At 37.2% G+C, this 18,230-nt stretch overlaps 1 protein-coding gene across 1 annotated transcript in view; it reads left to right on the top strand.

The window, feature by feature from the left end:
- Positions 1-8,283: 8,283 nt before the first annotated feature.
- Positions 8,284-18,230, top strand: part of LOC129718147 (doublesex- and mab-3-related transcription factor A2) — a 75,892-nt gene continuing 65,945 nt past the window's right edge. The window contains exon 1 of the mRNA XM_055668586.1: positions 8,284-9,048. Within this exon, the coding sequence (XP_055524561.1) occupies positions 8,902-9,048 (147 nt within the window). The 5' untranslated portion in view covers positions 8,284-8,901. The remainder of the gene's footprint in view (positions 9,049-18,230) is intronic.

Below are 18,230 nucleotides of genomic sequence, written 5' to 3'. Positions count from 1 at the left end.
CCTTTCGCCCTCGCGTCCATATACCTCGTGTCCGTATGCCTGCCGTTCATTATGCCTAGCGCACTATGCCTCGCGTCCGTATGCCTCGCATCTGTATGCTTAACGGGGTATCATCATTGAATAAGCTGTGTGCCTATTAATGATAAAAATATTTTTAGAGCCTAAGCGGTTTGTTCAATCAGTATAGTATCTTCGGCAAAGTTGTAGACAATAATTTTGTCCTTTGAAAACAAGAAAAAAAAACACACTTTGAATAAAAAATTGAAAGAAATAATTTTGATTTAATTTCTCATTTGCCTATCTTGAGCTAACCTTTTCTAGTTTTCATAAAACTAAATTTTATTTTTTCAATGAGGCTTTTTTTTTTGGCCCAGCAGCGGAACATATTCAATATCCTGCTTACCTATGGCGATGGAAAACCATCAAACAACAAATCAGTGCTTTTAATGCAAAACATTCTAGCTTTAAGTTAGATTTAGTTTCAGCTCGTAGTCGGCAGCGAGGATAAAAAATTTGCTTTTAGTTATTAAGATACTTTAGAAAGTAAGCTACCAGATATAATTGGCGCCGTTAAACATTAAATTGTATTTGTGCCGTGTCAAATAAATTATAGATGAAGAAAAAAAATGAGGCTTTCTTGGCAATTTTTTTACTGTGCATATTTTTTTGGAAAGACAAAATTACTATGTATCTACAACTTTGCTGGAAACGATCAATCTATCAAACAATTCGTTCTGTCTCTAAAAATATTTGCAATCATGTTCACATAAACTTTTTTCACTAATTAGTCGTGATTCAAAGAAAATTATTTATAGTATAAAATGATACCATTAGCCTAAAGGAACATATGTGCAATGTTTCAACCAGATTGAAAATGGTCGGTTAAAGAGGTTGTCCGTTTTTTATGGAATTGCATTCTTGGGACTTTTTATATAGTCAAATCGTAGTTTGCTTGAGATTCTTGATTTGGACAGAGCTAGAACTTATTTAAACATAAATCAACTGGAAGTTATACTCGCTTTGGTGGTGCTTCGGAATCGAAATACAACAATTATTTAGAGGCCTTACGCAGCTTTGCAAAAAAGCATAAGATGAAACCGATGACACAAGGAATGAGTTTTATGAAAGACCCGAACGAACCAAAGCACAACATGAAAATCTTCATCAGAGATACAATAGACCAATTGGTGAGGTTGAGGTCGTCCGTTCAGTGCAGCCTCTCTTCAGAACAGCAGCATTAGCAACGCATCGGAAGGCACCATCGGGTTTGTGAAAAGAGCTCAACGGAACGAATTGTTGGACGATGACTGTCAGAGGTTTTCAGAACGAGAACGAGATACTGCAGTAAGGAACTCATCAAATTGTGGAGCGGGAGAAAAGGAAGCGACAACTGATGGGGCCCCGTTTCATTCTAGCGAAAAGCAAGCATCTCTTGAGTATTTTTCATTTATTATAAATTGTAAAACACAACAACAACAGGCACTTTTTTGTTAGAGTGGTGCTGACAAATGAGTCGATACAGGGTTGAAAATAAAACTTGTTAAATTTTTTACACTATTTTAAGAAACACGAAACACGTAATTAAAAAACAGATTTTTCAAATATTTTTTTTTCTGAATTATTTCAAAATTTTATTCAATTGATCATTTCTTTGAATGGGGAGGTGTAGTGTTTGTAGTGTTTAAAAATTTGATTTTTTTTAATTAAATGTTTTGTGAATTCTATTCGAACGTATTCAGTACCTCAAATCGAAAATGATTTTTTCATTTTGAGACGTCGAGCAACGATGAACAATTTTATTAATATCTTATATCAGATAGTGAAACTTACTGTCAGGTAACATGTATCAATTGCATGACTAAAATGCTGAGGTTCAATGTTGTGAAGCTCAATTGATAATTTCAACCACAGGTGAAACTTCGCTTGTGACAGTTCTCTTTAGCCTTTACGCATGGACTTAAATTATTGAGAACTGGAGCAGAGGTTACAAAACCCCTGGAAAGGAGGTTTGTTCTAATAGCTCGTAACCATGGTTGTTACGTTAAAAATTCAATGGTTAAACCCCTAAGCTAAAGTCTAATGCAACCCGTGCCGAGAGATGTAAGGTGGGGAGGGTGAGTAGCTTCAATAAATTCCGCAAACGGAACACCTGGAGCCCTTCCACAGTATTCTAGTCTTCTGCGTTAGGCTACCGACAGGTGCAAAATCGATTCAAATAAAAAATAAACAACACTTCAAACCAGGGTCTCAGCAACCTTACTTTGTCGCCTCACAACGTTGCACGGAACAGGCAAGACCGAGTAGATGGAAGAAGACTTAAACCTCGACTGCGAATCGCTGGATAGAGAGCCTTTAGTTTCCTCATTAATCCTTGGTTCGCCTAGCGGGAACCCGACGGACAGTCTTCCCGATTCAAAGACACAGCCAAATGACAAGGGAAAACCTAAGTCACCTCGTGCTGCTGTATGCCATCGCAACGCTACTGGAAAGACTGTTAAACTGATGATGGAGCTGGACCAACAGTCTGCCAGCACAGAGTTTCCTGCTGAACTACAAGTACGGTGAAGCACGCATGCGGCAGGTTGGCAGAAAGTCCTCTAACATAGGCGCGAAAGGCTCTGGTGCAAAGGTAGGCAAAATACGTTCGGAGACTCCCTCAGGGAGTATACCGCTAACACCTCCTCGATCCAGCAATAGCGAAGAAGAATCCGCCGGAAAATTGTAAGAGGAGTAAACATAAGCCTCTGACCAGTCCTAACCCTTAGAGCCGCATTCAGCCGCCTAAACATGGGAATCGCACTCCTGTCGTCTGCCGCAACGGGAGCCTGTTGCTGGAGATGAACAGACAGCCCAGCTTTCCCAGCTTAATCACTGATGGCAACCGTCGACCTCATGTCACGTGGCGTTCAGGTGAATCTTCACCATGCAAAGAGCGCTTCTAGTTTGCTTTCCGGTCCGCCAATGTTCAGCTATCTGATCCAGAGGTCCACGACACCTGGATCCTTGGCTTACTCAACGCAAACGGTAAATTGATTTATTGCAAATAACAGTCAAATCCTAGGACTGAAATTCTGTTGAACAGAAATATTAAATATGTTTACATTAGAGCGTCCATCCAACGGGATTCGGTTGCCATTGCGGTTGAAGTCCCTACGACTAACGACACAAAATAAATGGCCGTTGTCGTCGCATACTTACCGGTGGACGTGTACGACATACCGCCATCGGGAGTCAAAGCACTTGTGCGGTACTGTCGAAGCATCAAAAAGCCACTCATTATCGGCTACAATGCAAACGCGCTTTACACAATCTGAAGCATCTCGGATGTCAACACACAACACACCTGCTTAAATACCTTTCTTCTAATAACGTTAATGTATACAACTTATAGTGATGCTGTTAGACAAAAGGTTCTAGATCTCACTCTCTGTAGCGCCTCGATAACGGAGAAAGCCAAAAACTGGCATGTCTCTGATGAACCCAGTTTATCAGATCATAGACCTATCAAATCAGATATCAGATTTAATGTCGAGGCTACTCGTCTGACAAGAGAACATTTCAAGAAGTCAGAGAAAGCCAACTGGAACTCTTATAAGGAACATTTGGTTAACTCGAGAACATCCTATCACAAAAAAATTTCACTTCTAGCTGAACCGGACATCGCAGCAAGTGACCTACATGGAAGATTTTATTTCAAACTGTCCGTTAACGGAACGGATTGTCTGTCGTGAAATGCCCTGGTGGAACCAAACTCTCAGCTACCTTCGTCGGGAAGCTAGACGCTTGTTCAACAGTGCTAAAATCATGTCCAACTGGAAAGCCCATAGAGCATCCTTCACAATGTATAACGCTGAGCTACCTAAAGCCATAAGGAGATGCAGAGTTCAATTCGTTCAATCACATTCAGACTCTGCCTAATGCAACGCGACTGCAAAAAGCGATGTCCAAGAATTATACGAATGATCTTGGGCAATTAGAAAAGAGCAGATGGTAGTCTGACTGTGTCATTAAGAAAACGCTGGAGGTTCTTATAAACATTCACTTTCCTGGCTCGACACAGAACACTCGAATCTAAACGCACAACATCACGTGATTCCACAGGGCTTGCTCGTTCACTGTTCATGGAGACTTCTATCAATAGGGCGCTAAGCTCCTTTGAACCTATGAAGTCACCAGGACCGGCTGGCAATCTTCCTGTAGAAAACGGACGGAGTCATCAGTTCCGAAATCATCTGTCTTTTCCGAGTTATTTTTACTCTAGGACACATCCCGGACGGCTGGCGGAAGGAGGTGTTTATACCAAATCCGGAAAAAAAGATAAAACATTGCCTAAAGCATTCAGACCGAAAAGTCTGACGTCAACTTTTCTCAAGTTAATGTCAAGTCGATGCTATTTACACCGATTTATCTGCGGCGTTTGATAAAATGAATCACCAGATTGCCATAGCCAAATTTGACAAACTTGGCATGAATGATAATTTGCTTGTATGGCTCGAATCGTATCTAACCGGAAGAAATATGTCCGTCAAAATCGGTGACCACATTTCCTCACCTTTTCCCGTTTGGTCCAGTGTTCCTCAGGGAAGTCATCTTGGACCATTTCTATTCTTGCTGTACATGAACGATGTCATCCTTACCCTCAAGTTCTCTAAACTATCCTACGCCGATAACTTGAAGTTATATTACACGATAAAACAGCCAAAGGACGCGTTGTTCGTGCAACGGCAGTTAGAAGCCTTCGCTGACTGGTGTCTACTTAACCGGATGTCGTTGAACGTATCCAAATCCAAAAATCTCAGGTGGGTAAATCCACGCCACTCATCCTGTTATAAAAGTCGTTGCTTGCTGTTTAGGTTAGAACTGTTGGAGGATAGACGCAACTTGGCTAAAGCGTGCTTCATAGCTGATCTCCTTCAGGATAATATTGACTGCTCTTTGCTACTTAGCTCTTTGAACATCAACATACGCCGCCGCAACTTCCGATCGCACCCGTTCCTGCGAATCCCTCGTGCAAGGACTGATTATGGCCGTCATGAACCAATGAGTAATATGTCTCGAGTGTTTAATAGTTGTTACCATGTTTATAACTTTAATGTATCTCGCGAAGCGAACAAACGTAGTTTCAAGCACATTTTGTGTTAATTTTTAGCTGTTATTATTTGTGAGGTCATTGGGGTAAACATATTATCTGTTGACTAAAAATAAACAAATAACTAAATAAATGGGAAAAAAATGCGAATAACTACGCAGCGAGTTTCTGACCCCTGTATTAACACCAATATGTCTATCAACACGGTAAATCTACAGAATCAGCCCTACACTGCTTAGTGACGAAATTAGAGAAACTCTAAAATTCAAAAAGTAGGGGAGCTCGTAGCCCCAAGGTTACAGAGTCCGCTTTGTCAGGCGAATGGTCATGAGCTCGAATCTTAGTAGAATCACACCGTTCGCTGCCAGAGAGGGACTTTTTCGTATAGGTTTATTCTCAGGCTTCCTCCCATCATCCTCTTTAACCCTTCCCTCACGCTATGATTGCAGCAAAAAATTGATTGAATACTCCTCCAGGCAATTATAGTTGCCGATGCTTGGCAGGGTAACTGACGCAGCTCGGTAAAGAAGAGCAGTAGAATCTATATACAGGCGTGTAGAGAGAAGGGTAAAAGCATAAAAATCCGTCACTGACCACGGGGATAAATTAACCTTCCTTTCTGTTACTAGTCGTTAAAGATGCAGAAGTAAACTCGGTCTCTGGCAACAACGATTGTGACACTTTCTTCTTTCCTTCCCTAACCGACCGTAAGGACGTAGCCGGCGCCGTAATCGATCTTTACAAAGCGGATGCTACTGAATTATTGTACTTTTGAAGATGGTACCTTGATCCCAAATAGCCTTCTATAAGTGGTTTTTGGTGCAACTACACTAGTTTGGATGAATCTCGAAGGATCAATTACGAAATTTGAGGTCGTGAAAATCAAGCTCAAGCTCAAATCAGTAAACTACAGAGAAACAGCGATCTGAGCTTTAATTGATATTGGGGGAGCTTTTGATAACACGTCTTTCGCCGCGTAGGCTCTACAAAATAGGGCTGAATCCAAGCAATGCTATCGAGCAGGAGAATCGCAGCTGCATTGGAAGTTTCGTCTGTCACAGTAGAGACAGTGAAAGAGAGTCCGCATGAAGAAGTTCCCCCTCCCCTGCTTAACTGTCACTGGTGGTAGACGTTCTTCTCAACAAGCTGTCACAGCTTGGCTATGAATTTATTGGTTATTATTGTTCGGGGGAAATGTGATGTAATTCTTCCTAGTCGTGTGCAAACGGCTCTGAACACCTTTTCTCAGGTGCCCAGTAGAAGGCCTTAACATTAACTTAAAAATAATAAAACAGTCATCATACTCTCTAACAAGCAAAGGACGCAAACACTCCTCCGCTACTGAGATTCAGCAACGAAACCAAATACCTTGGAATCATTCTGGATAAAACGCTGAACTGGACTGCTCAACTGGACTTCGCCATCAAGAAGGCGACCTCAGCGATCTAGGCTCGCGGAGTGGGTTAATCAAGATGGGTCCCTAAAAGTTGGCCACGCAAGGGATTCCGATAACGCGATAGTCTCATGGACATTGCGTTGCGACTTTAACACATGGGGCACGTATAGCAATAAATCCAGCCAGTTCATCTGCTTCACTGACGACGTAGACATTACCACTTAGAATTTTCAGGCGGTTACATCAAGTGAATACAACCAAAATTAAGTATTCGTTGACAGGAGTAGTTTGTTTACCTCGGACCATAGCTAAAAATAAGAAATTCGAAGACGTATCACTGCCGTGCTTAGTCTAAACTTTAGTCTAAGTGTACCATGTACTAAACGCCTTTCAAATTGTTAGTCCGGGCACGAGTCATATACGATGATCGAGGGGAACATTTGAAGCATTTGAAGTTTCCGAACAACAGATGCTTAGGACGTTCTTAGACGGTGTATGTGAAAACGGCGTATGAAGAAGAAGAATAAATCATGAGCTAGCGCAGCTGTACGGTGAACTAATTTTACAGAAAGTGACTAAAGCTGGAAGGATACAATGGGCGAGACATGTTTTGAGAATGCCGGGAAACTGCCCCACAAAAATAATTTTTATGACGGATCCGGTCGCAACACAAAGCAGAGTTAAGCAGCGTGTTCGGTGGTTGGACCAAATGGAATAGAACTTGAGACCCTTGAGGAGATGGAGGAAGGGAACCTGTGACCGAATTCGTTGGTAGCAACAGCAATGTCCTAAAAACGTAAGGTCAACATAAGTAAGAAAGTGAACTTTCATCCAACGTACGATAATGGTTGGCTGAGGCTGAGAAAAACTAGAAAAATAGATATTCCACTTTCAGTACTATTTAATTTGACCAACTCGAAGTTTTATATCAACAAAGGAACAGCTACAGGTAGATACGTAATTAGCAGCAATATTTTCTGAAGTTATGTCTAGATCATCATGGAGTTATTAACTTTTGGATACAATGATCCCAAATACGATTGCGAGCAATTGTTTTTATGAGAAAATTCAATATGATTGTCAAATTAAAGATGGCGACCACAATTTCAGTCACTACAATTAATTCCACTTTAGTTTGCCCCAACCCAATAATTCCACTTTAGTTTGCTGTTTGTATAGTGCAAGTTCTAGAGATTTAGCTCAATTAAGACATTAACATTGCAAAAATTCCAAACAGTTTTTAAACTGTTTTGCCTGTTTTATTTAATTTATCATGCACATTGATACCAAATAGTATAACTGCTGGCCTAGTTTCAACGAGAATGTATCCTAACGAAAATCTAGAATCGCAAGTACGTGTTTCAATTCCATTTATTCGATTCTAAGATTCTAAAGAAGTCAAATAAAAAGTTGCAGCGACTTAGCATTAACCCCCTGAATGCATCCCTGAACCACAGCTTTCTTGTGTACAGCCTCCAGCCGGCTGCTCGCTCGGGCTTGCTACAAATCGACTGGCTTATATTGTATATCTACATCTGTTTCACTCCGTTCTACTTTGTCCGCTGGGTTTTCACTCTTCTTTTCCAGCCCATTCCACCCCGATCCGAGAACCGAGAACAGCAGCTGCTTAGCACGATTCCAGTTTCGTCCATGCTGGATGAAAATTGCTGCGGTTCTCAGCAGCAGTACCCGGCGGGGTGGGGTGAAACGATGGTTATTTCCAATTTGGTTAGATTTGGTTGGTTGAGTTGTGTCATTGTATTTCATTTATGTACATGCTGAGGTAATGATTTCTGCTGTTTCCCGTCGGGTTTGCTGCCATCTCGCTCTCTCGCTCTCTGCGAATACGGTTCCGTGGACTCTCAGTGGATTTAGAACCCGTACCGTACCGATAGTCCATACCGCCCCCTTGGGCGCAGTGCCGTTTTCGGCTGAGTGAGATATAACGATGTTGTTGCATCATCCATGGAAAGATAGACATTGTTAAAACATTTTGAATCAGTAGCATTTGAAGGTTTGGCCGGTTATGACGTGAGGCGGAGCGAAAGTTTTTTTTTTCTGTGGCTTTGGATATATGCAGGAGCAATTTTCGTCTGCATTGCTGTTGAGTCGATTTTTAAGAGGGTCCTTCAGTAATAGATGGCAGTAGCGCGATAATGTTTCAAATTGTTTCGAGTGTGATGTTTGGAAACAGTGCGCTCTACAAGTGATTCTCGGAAATCGGCTAGAGTGGAATGGAAGTGCTCTCCGGCCGTCCGATTACTGGCAATGGATTAGTGTTAAAAAGGGACTGTTAAATTCTGCTGGTTGTTTAATTAGGTCAAAGTAACAATTTAACAATACGAAGAGATCGGCGGTGATTGCACTGAATAGATAGTTCGAGTGGTGATTTTGTTTTTTGTTTGTGTTGTGGAAAATGAGTCTGCCAAGTGGCGTCGATATGTCCAATCTGATGCAGCAGCATCCGGTGCTGGGTGCTTTGCCACCGGCCTTTTTTCTGCGAGCTGCCTCGGAGCGATACCAGCGGACACCAAAATGTGCCCGCTGCCGAAATCATGGTGTGGTAAGTTGGTGACGGTATCAAGTGCTACATCGAAAATCGATTTTCCGCTCGATGAGTCTATTGTGAATTGCTGTGCGAACACATGCAACACAAATGATATTCCAGAGGATTCTACTTTTTGTTGTATGTACATCAAAGCTTTAACTTTGAAAAAAGTGACCTTTGGATGAAAGAATATTACAATGTTGAAAGCCAATATCTTTTAAACAAAAAATAACAGCAACTCGAAATTTTCAGGAGAGTTTCGAAATTTTGTCAAAAATACTTGTGATATTTTTTTCAGATTTTTCAGTGCTCCAGAACATAGTTTTTCAACTTATTGTTTTAAGAGCCAGTTCGTAAGAACCGCAACCACCTTCACAAGAGAGGCTGTATCGAGGTTCTCCGATCGGACTGAAACTTTCAGGGTTTGTTTATCCATATAATAGAACAATGTTTTGCATAATATTGGATTTTTTGAAAAGGGGTAAGTGGAGTAAAAAAGCACGTCAAAAATTGATGTCCAAAAACTGCTAAAAACGTAAAATTGTTATAACTTTGTGAAAACTGAATCGATTTTCATGAAAATTGGCATGTTTATTCTACTATATAAAGGGAACAAAATGAGGGTTATTGGAAGTTGCTATCGAGAATACACAGCAGTTTTTCCAAATAATAAGTTTTGTAGTGCAACTCAAGAGCTTTCATCAGATATATTCAAAAAATGCGCCGTTATAAAGATGCCTGAGAAAATCCATTTTTTCTATAACATGTTATTGACCATAATTTCGAACCCATTGTGCGAGAAGAGAAACTCCGTTTTGTGTCATTGTTCTTTATGCACTAATACACTAATGAATAGTTTGCGGAAATTGAATTTTTGGAAAAGGGGTTAGTGGAGTAAACAGACTCTTCAAAGCTTGTATTCAGAAACTGCTAAAACCTTAAAATCGGCTTACACCCGAAGTTACACGATGAAATAAGAGGTTAGTTTTGGAGCTAGAAGAAGTAGAATCATGTATTCTCGATAGCAACTTCCAATAACCCTCATTTTGTTCCCTTTATAGAGTAGAATAAACATGCCAATTTTCATGAAAATCGATTCAGTTTTCACAAAGTTATAACAATTTTACGTTTTTAGAAATTTTTGTACATCAATTTTTGACGTCCTTTTTTACCCCACTTACCCCTTTTCAAAAAATCTGACATTATGCAAAACATTGTTCTGTCATATGGATGAACAAACCCTGGAAGTTTCAGTCCGATCGGAGAACCTCGAAACAGGACCTAGTTGCGGTCTCCGCGAACAGGCTCTTAAATAGTTACTATTGAAAAAATATTTTTTTCTGCAAACAAAATATTTTCATAAACTGAAACTTGAGGTGCATCTTCTATGAAAATTTCATCAAAATCGATGCAATAGTTTTAAAGATCTGTCTATTTAACAAGAATATTGACCTGAATTTCAAATGACAATAACAACTTTAAAACTTACTCAAATTCAATAAAAATTGAAAAAACAACTTCCCGAGTGAAACTCTTGAAGTTTTTAATACTTATTTGAAAAATTAGACATCGCGATTTTTAGTGATCTGTTTCACGAACTTTAACCCTAATATCAAGCAAGCTGTGGGACATAATTTAATAACACAATGTCCAGAGAAAATACAAGTATAAAATATTTAATCTACCTGGCTAAATTTTCGTGATTTTAACAACCCCAAATTCAAACTAGAACAAGAATTACCAGTCTTATAATATCGAGTTTGTTCAATTTTCTTGCTTAAATCATCGATCTTGCTAATGAAGCAACCTTAACAGCATCAAAAGCATCAAATTTGTACTGGTTCTAGTTTGTGTTTTTCAGTTAATTTTTTATGGAAAGTTATCTCGATATGAATTATTATTGATAAGGAGCTGAATTCGGATCCCATTGATTTTGTTTTTAAGAAAAAAGTGAGTCAGTTCCTTCTTTCACAATAAAAAATAAACATACCCTCCCAACTGGTCTCGAGGTACGCTGCTGGCCTAACAAGCCAGTCGTCGTAGGTTCGAGTCTTGGCTCGGGAGAGACTGTTAGTGTCAGTAGGATCGTAGCGCTAGCCCCGCAACTGTCCTGTACATTTAACAGTTGGCTGCGAAGTCTGTGTATAATAAACAGAAGGTCGAGCTCCGAATCGGAATGTAGCACCAAGGCTTTGCTTTGCTTACCGACAGGAGAATAATTTAGAAAATTTTTATTTGAAGGCTATTAAATATTTTTTGAATCAATGTTCTATGAGCGCTAAACTGTCGGGCAATAGGAGCTTCCTCAACTCCTCTGCTGGTAGTATCTGCTTACTCAACTTCTCGAATAATAGATTATTCCTGCTCTAAAGACAATGAGATACGATTCAATGTTCACAAAATTATAACTTTTTGACAAATTGTAAAAGATAAATAAGCGAACGGCACCTCGCAAAATTCATAACAAGGTTTTACAACAACATCATAGAAAAGAAGACATCAACTCGTAAACGAGTCATTTTTTTTGTAAGATTTGGACCACCGCGACCATTATTTTGATCTTTTGTTTTACAACGAGTCATTAGTCTCGTTGTAAAACAAAAACAAAAACAATTCAAAACATTCACAAGGTTTGTTTTATCTCCTGGTGAGATTCATGATTTTGCTATAAGAAGCATGCAACGAAAAGAAAGATCATTTGTAACGTGAAATGTCACTTTGTTAACGATATGTAGAGAAATAAAGCTTATTTAAAATGTTTTGGAGGAAATAATAAATACACTTGCAGTGTTGGGTAATTTTTCATATTTGCGCAGTGATTTTAATTGTTGTATGATGTTATGTTACGTCATTACGATTTGCATCTCTTTTTAAAAGAGGAACGGAGATATAACTGGAGAAATTTCTTTGTCGGTGATACCGAAATTTTTTTGCGTGAGTTAGTATTTTAAAAGTGGTGAAAAAAATAAACAAACTATTGAAATATATATATATATATATATATATATATATATATATATATATATATATATATATATATATATATATATATATATATATATATATATATATATATATATATATATATATATATATACAAAACAATTTAAATTAGCTTTATTTCTCTACATATCGTTAGCAAAGTGACCTTTTACGTTACAAAACTCACTTTCAATATTTTGTGGCTTATCCTTTGTTTCGTACAACCATATTTAATCTTCGTGGTATGTTTACCACTAGGTCTTCCCGAGTAGAAGCTGGACTAGCATTTCACGCTGCCTGTACGACGTTTCATATTTTTTTTTTATTCTTTGAATGTTGCTTTGTAATCTAGACTTTCCCAATCTTCCATAGGATTTCTGAAGGATTTAAATTAGGAGTCTGCGCTGGTCAAACTAATAATTTTATATATCCGTTTGAAAATCATCTTCGTGTTTTCAATATTATTTTTTAATATAAATAATAATAATAAATAATATTTTAATAGAAAAATTCCAGTTGGGCCGATACAAATTTCATTTTCATTTTATGCCACCCCGCCCCTTCAAAAATGTTGAAAATTGGATGGGGAAGAAAAATAAGCTCAAACCGTTTTGTTAATATTATTGACTTTTCGACAGCGTATATGCTTAATTTAGCAACAAACAAGTCCAGTGACAGTGAAAGTGTCGTCAAAAGCCAAGCCAAATGATTAATATTGCTTATAATGTGATATTTTTCAACACACTTTTGTATGCAAGTTACAAACGTCGTAACTTGCATACAATTTTTTATAAAAGCTATTCCTATTTTTCTTCTCAGTGTTATTTATTTTTTGCCCTCCCCTTAGCTAACTTTGATAACCGTGGACATAAATTTGTATCAACCTTATTGCTCAGTTAAGGGGTTATATACCTTTTTATTTCTGAAAGAAAAATCGAAAAAAAATTATTGTTCGTTCTTAAAGTATAATTACTCGAGGACATTTCCCCAAGTTTTAATAGAGATTTGACTAATAGAGAGAAAGTGATTTAGGGTGATTTTCAGCACGCCTTGTGTTCCCGTAACTAATCTTAAAAAATTTATACGCGATTATCTCGGGATTGTGTTCTTCGAAAAATGGCTTTTCCGTAAAAACAATTGTAAAAAGTCCACTTAACCGATTCTCTTGATCTTTTTTAATATTCGTTATTAACGTCTTGTATGCGTGATGTTCAAAGTTTTACTTATCCGAAAAAAATAATATATGTGTTAGTGCCAAAACATGGTTTTCTGGGCTAAACGTTTAGGTTTACAGTATGAAATCCGCTTTTCTTATTTTCATTATATTTGTACTTTCACAATGAGTTTCTGGTATAGATTTGTGTTTATTTAGTCTCCTAATTATTTTGCTTTAAAAAGAAGTAATAAGCTTTTTGAGAAGCATACAAAAATGAATAAAAATCTCGAACTTATGGATCCCTCATTTCGGAATCCTCCTGTTGATCCTCCTGTTGAAACCCACGTTGTTTAATACTTTGTGTTGATATGAAGTTATCCATTAGTTACGTAAACACTTAAGGGACATTAAATTTCCACGTGGACTATCATATGTAACTTACTGTCGAATTTGAATAATCAAATAAAGTTACAAATAATTGATCAATTTAATTTCCCTGCGATGCAAGTGAACCTGGACGTGGTGCATTAGTTTATAGACAAATCAGTAAATAAAAAGCAGCCACTTTCACTTCTGAAAGTGAGTTGAAAGTATATGCAAAAATGTTCTAAAATTTAAAGTGGAAAAACACTCTTCTGGCAACATTCGTTTTAATTGTGTATAATTTATAATATTTGTAGGCAGGTATTAGTTGTCTTTAGCACAAAAAGATCATGTCTTCACGAATTTGAGGGATCGAGTCTAGCTCAAAGCAAAGAACTAGTTCAGCAACCTTCACCTATTTTTTTAGTTTACATTTTTATCAATCTTATGTTTATTAATTTCATATTCAAAGGGTGATCATAGATGCTTTGTTTGGAATCTTAAATATGAACAAAATTTCTTTCAGAGGTGCTTGGATTCGTCTTTTTCCGCGATTTCCCATAACAGGAATACTATGTCATGTAAAATGGCACATTCCTCTAGAATATGTGACCAACTTATTTTATTTCGTCTGTGAGATACAATTAAGGGATTCACTCTCTCCAGCAGAGTTGCCAATGTTCCAGCTTAAACTGGATTCCTCCAGTTTTTTTCAAGTGATCCAGTCGAACAGTTTATTCCCAAAATCTTCCAGTTTTTTCAGATAATTGCCAGTTTTATCCAGTTTTTTATTCACTCAAGCTCCGATTGGTTTTCGGAAATAATTTTAATACGTAAATTTTGTAGATTGATAAATTATTATGACAATTCTTAACAGCATTTTCAATATACTTTCTTCTCGCACGAAACATGGTTAAATAAAAGACTGCATGACATAGTTGAGATAAAACCAAACAAAAATAGATTTTATTAGACCATAAAAAATTATTTATTTTCTTAAATTTTTAAGTCCATAATTTTAACAAAATGTAAGCCCAAAACAAAACAGTTCTGATTAAAATGAGTAGTTTTTTGCGAAGAGTTATCTCTTTAGTTACTGTATCTAAAACTGACACTGGATTCAATCCCCATAACAAAAAAGCTCTCTCACAATCATTTTTTTGCTTTTTAAAAATTTATTTAGGATCCAGTTTTTCCCAGTTTTTTTCTTCAGCCTTTTCCCAGGTATATCAAAAATTTTATTGGCAACTCTGCTCTCCAGTCTCCCCTCAGCTAATGTAATAATATCGATATTTTGATTTCAGTTGACGTGCTAAATCTTCATAGTTACCACCGTAAGCCTCTTGAAAAAAAAAGTTTTGATAAAACAGCCGTTAGTGATAAAAAAGTTTATTTTTGTTGTTGGAAAACTGTATCATTAGAACACTACAACAAAAATGTTATAGAATAATTGCTACCAACTTCTACACAAATCTAAACTTTCTTCATTTTTTTCGAGCAAAAAGGTATAGACAACTTAACAACAGTTTCAAAAAGTTTTTTATTTTTTGTGAGTTAAATTTTATTTCTGTTTCTGGTTCTCAACGCAACGTTTGGATTAAATTGGAATTAAATTCAAGCATCACTCAAGCATCTCAGTGCCATCAATTTTAGAAAACTTTCATCATTGCACTTTGCTTTTTTTGAGTTATTTATTCAATTATAACAATTTTTCGTCATTTATTAGTTTTATTTTTTATTTTAAAACTTTTCAACCATCCCATTCCGTTTTGCCAAATTGTAGTCTATGATAGTTACTATCCAAACAGCCATTCCAATCGCTTAACGTCAAGAGTCAAGAAATATCACACGCAAAAAATTTGAAAATTAGACGTTGAGCGTCGTATTTTTTTGTTTGTAAACAACTCGTCGGCTCAGCTGTGAGACTCGGAGGGAGAAACGAATACAAAGCTGTGGAAGTGTCGACATGAACAAGGCTGTCAATTTGAACCAGGTGAACAGAGCATCTCGCAGTAAAAAGTATTGTTATATCGTTCACTTTAATCATTTTTTTAGCAACAATACCTTATAAACATGTACGTTATCAACATATGAATAAAACAGTGAATTTCGCACCATTTGGCGTAAGTTGTTCTCAAGCACTAGTTCGTGCTTGTGATAACACGATATCCGTACAGAAGAGAATAATAGCTATTGAAACTTTTGTTCCAAAATCGTTGTTTTCACTGGTCATTGTTTTTGGTAGGTCGATAGCTTCATCAAAAATCTATTCCTTTCTCATATTCAGCCTTATTAGATATGAGTTGAAGATTTGTATTTTTGCAGAAATTCTGGAGGTGATCGATTTTTGTCAGACATATTGCAAGGTTATGTTTGTATTTGCTTAGTACGAGGCCTACCGAAATGAATCTTTTCTTATTTTCAAATGAATTCAACTCAAATAATTCATGAATTTGCATACATGTCCGCGTCAAATATAAGTGAAAAACATTAAATTTCATTTACTTTAGTATGAAATAAAATTAAATTAGGTTGGAAACTTGGGAAAGTGTCAAAAGAAGTCCCACACGACGGTAACTGGAAAGTACCAAACATTTTTTTGTATTTATTGTGATTTTACAGGATAGTTTGGATTATTTTTACGTGAAATAATAAAATTCATAACCTTGCAGTAATAATCATGTCAGCATTCTTCTATTATTAACCCTGAAGTGATTTTTAAGAAAGAATGATTGCATTTTCCATGGCCGTGGACTTATCTGGAAAATACTCATTATGATAAAATCCAAGAACGCAATGAGATTAAAAATGTTTTCTAAAACATAATATTTCTGTCCTTTGGTGCTTGCTACCAGTTTTTAAAATTTGTCGTTTTTTAAGGAATTTCCGTTTATCAAGGTGTAGGCACTATTTGCAAGTAATTTCTTTGCGGAATACTCCTCACGTTATTATTACTCGGGTATCGAAAAGAATGTCGTTTGGTAACAATTCCGAACTTTACACTGCATTCCGATCGAATGTTGATTTTCGTTTCACATAATAGTGAAATGTAAAAGTGTAAAATTTTTGCAACTGCTTTAAACCTCGAAAAATCTGCTTTACAGGTTACGTTTTCGCACACATTTTTAGATATTCTACGCAAATACATGTAAACTTAAAAACCCAACGAAACTTTTATACAACGGCAAACTGCAGAAATCTGCATCCAGGCTTGAAAAATGTGTGTTTTACAAACAATTTTGCACATTTAGTATTCCTAAAAATCTAAACTTTGTTTGAGTCATGCACAGGCTACATCAGGAAGATAGTTACACGCTATCGAAAAACGACAAATGTGCGTGTCCTTTAATTTGATCAATTTTGATTGTAGTATAATATTCTTCCTCGCAGGTGCGACCAAGTTGGTTCATTAAGAGCTGTTGAAGCCGAATAAAATCATCTCTGAAGAACCGTATCAACTACAATTGATACGATTAAGCCGAGCACTATGCGAAAAATGGTCACAATACGAGCAGAGGCACGAAGAAGTGATTCTAGTTTATTTTAAGTTTATTTTAAGTTTCGTTTTATTCCTTTTTTTTTCTTGACAAGTAGGTTTAATAATTTTCCTACAATTACATTATCTTAACTGCGAAAGCTAATAACATTCAATAATACTAAAAAGCGTACAAATTTATATAATAGTGTTGAAATGTCACCATTTGTGGCAGAACACACAATACTAGTTCTGAATAGATATTTTAGTACATAAATAAATCATTACAAACTCCCCCCCCCCCTTATAAAAAAAAGAAGTGATTCTACTGCATGAAAATGCTCGGCCTCATACTGCCAGAGTCGTTAAAACTTACATAGAAACGCTCAGATGGGAAGTCCTACCTGACCCGGGCTAATTTCTAATGCAAAAACGGAGTAGCAAGTTTTTTTTTCACTTTTTGTATTTCTCGTGGATTCGGCACTGTAGCAGTAGCTGGAGGAAGTCGACTCATTCTCATTCTGTTCTCATTCTTTTTCATGGCTGGGATATATTTGATTTGTGGTGATATGAACCGCAGTCCATAGTTGAAATCACTTACCGAAATCGACAATTCCTTTAATTTCAATAAGGAGAACAAAATATTAAATGACTCGGGAAAATGTCCGCTTTTGGATTTTGACAGCTATTTGTTGATGAAATCAAAACGCGCGCCAATGAAGGCAAAGGAAGAGATAGAGAGGTAGGGCGGAAAGGAGTAAATGCGTATCCAATCACAGCATTCTTATTATTTAATTGTTGCCTTGTTGAAGTAGATTCACAGCTATTTTAGTGTGGTCGATGAAAGAAATTATTATTATTTAGAAATTGAAATTAGAAATGAAAGAAGTCCTCTAGAGCCAACTGTATAATTTTGAGAAGCAAAATTATAAATGGTATGATCAACTTCATCTCCCAGCCTAACAAGCCAGTCGTCGTGGGTTCGAGTCCCGGCTCGGGAGAGACTGTTAGTGTCAGTAGGATCGTAGCGCTAGCCTCGCAATTGTCCTGTACACTTTTAGCAGTCGGCTGCGAAGTCTGTGAATAGTCAAACAGAAGGTCGAATTCCGAGACGGAATGTAGCACCGCGGCTTTGCTTTGCTATGATCAACTCTACGAACGGCTACAGAAATCCTAGAGCCTCTTCAGCCCCCCTGCAGTTATGCCAATGCCGATTATGAC

The sequence above is a fragment of the Wyeomyia smithii genome, chromosome 1, assembly GCF_029784165.1.
Source record: "Wyeomyia smithii strain HCP4-BCI-WySm-NY-G18 chromosome 1, ASM2978416v1, whole genome shotgun sequence".
Classification (NCBI taxonomy): domain Eukaryota; kingdom Metazoa; phylum Arthropoda; class Insecta; order Diptera; family Culicidae; genus Wyeomyia; species Wyeomyia smithii.
This window is presented reverse-complemented; position numbering and strand designations above follow the sequence as displayed.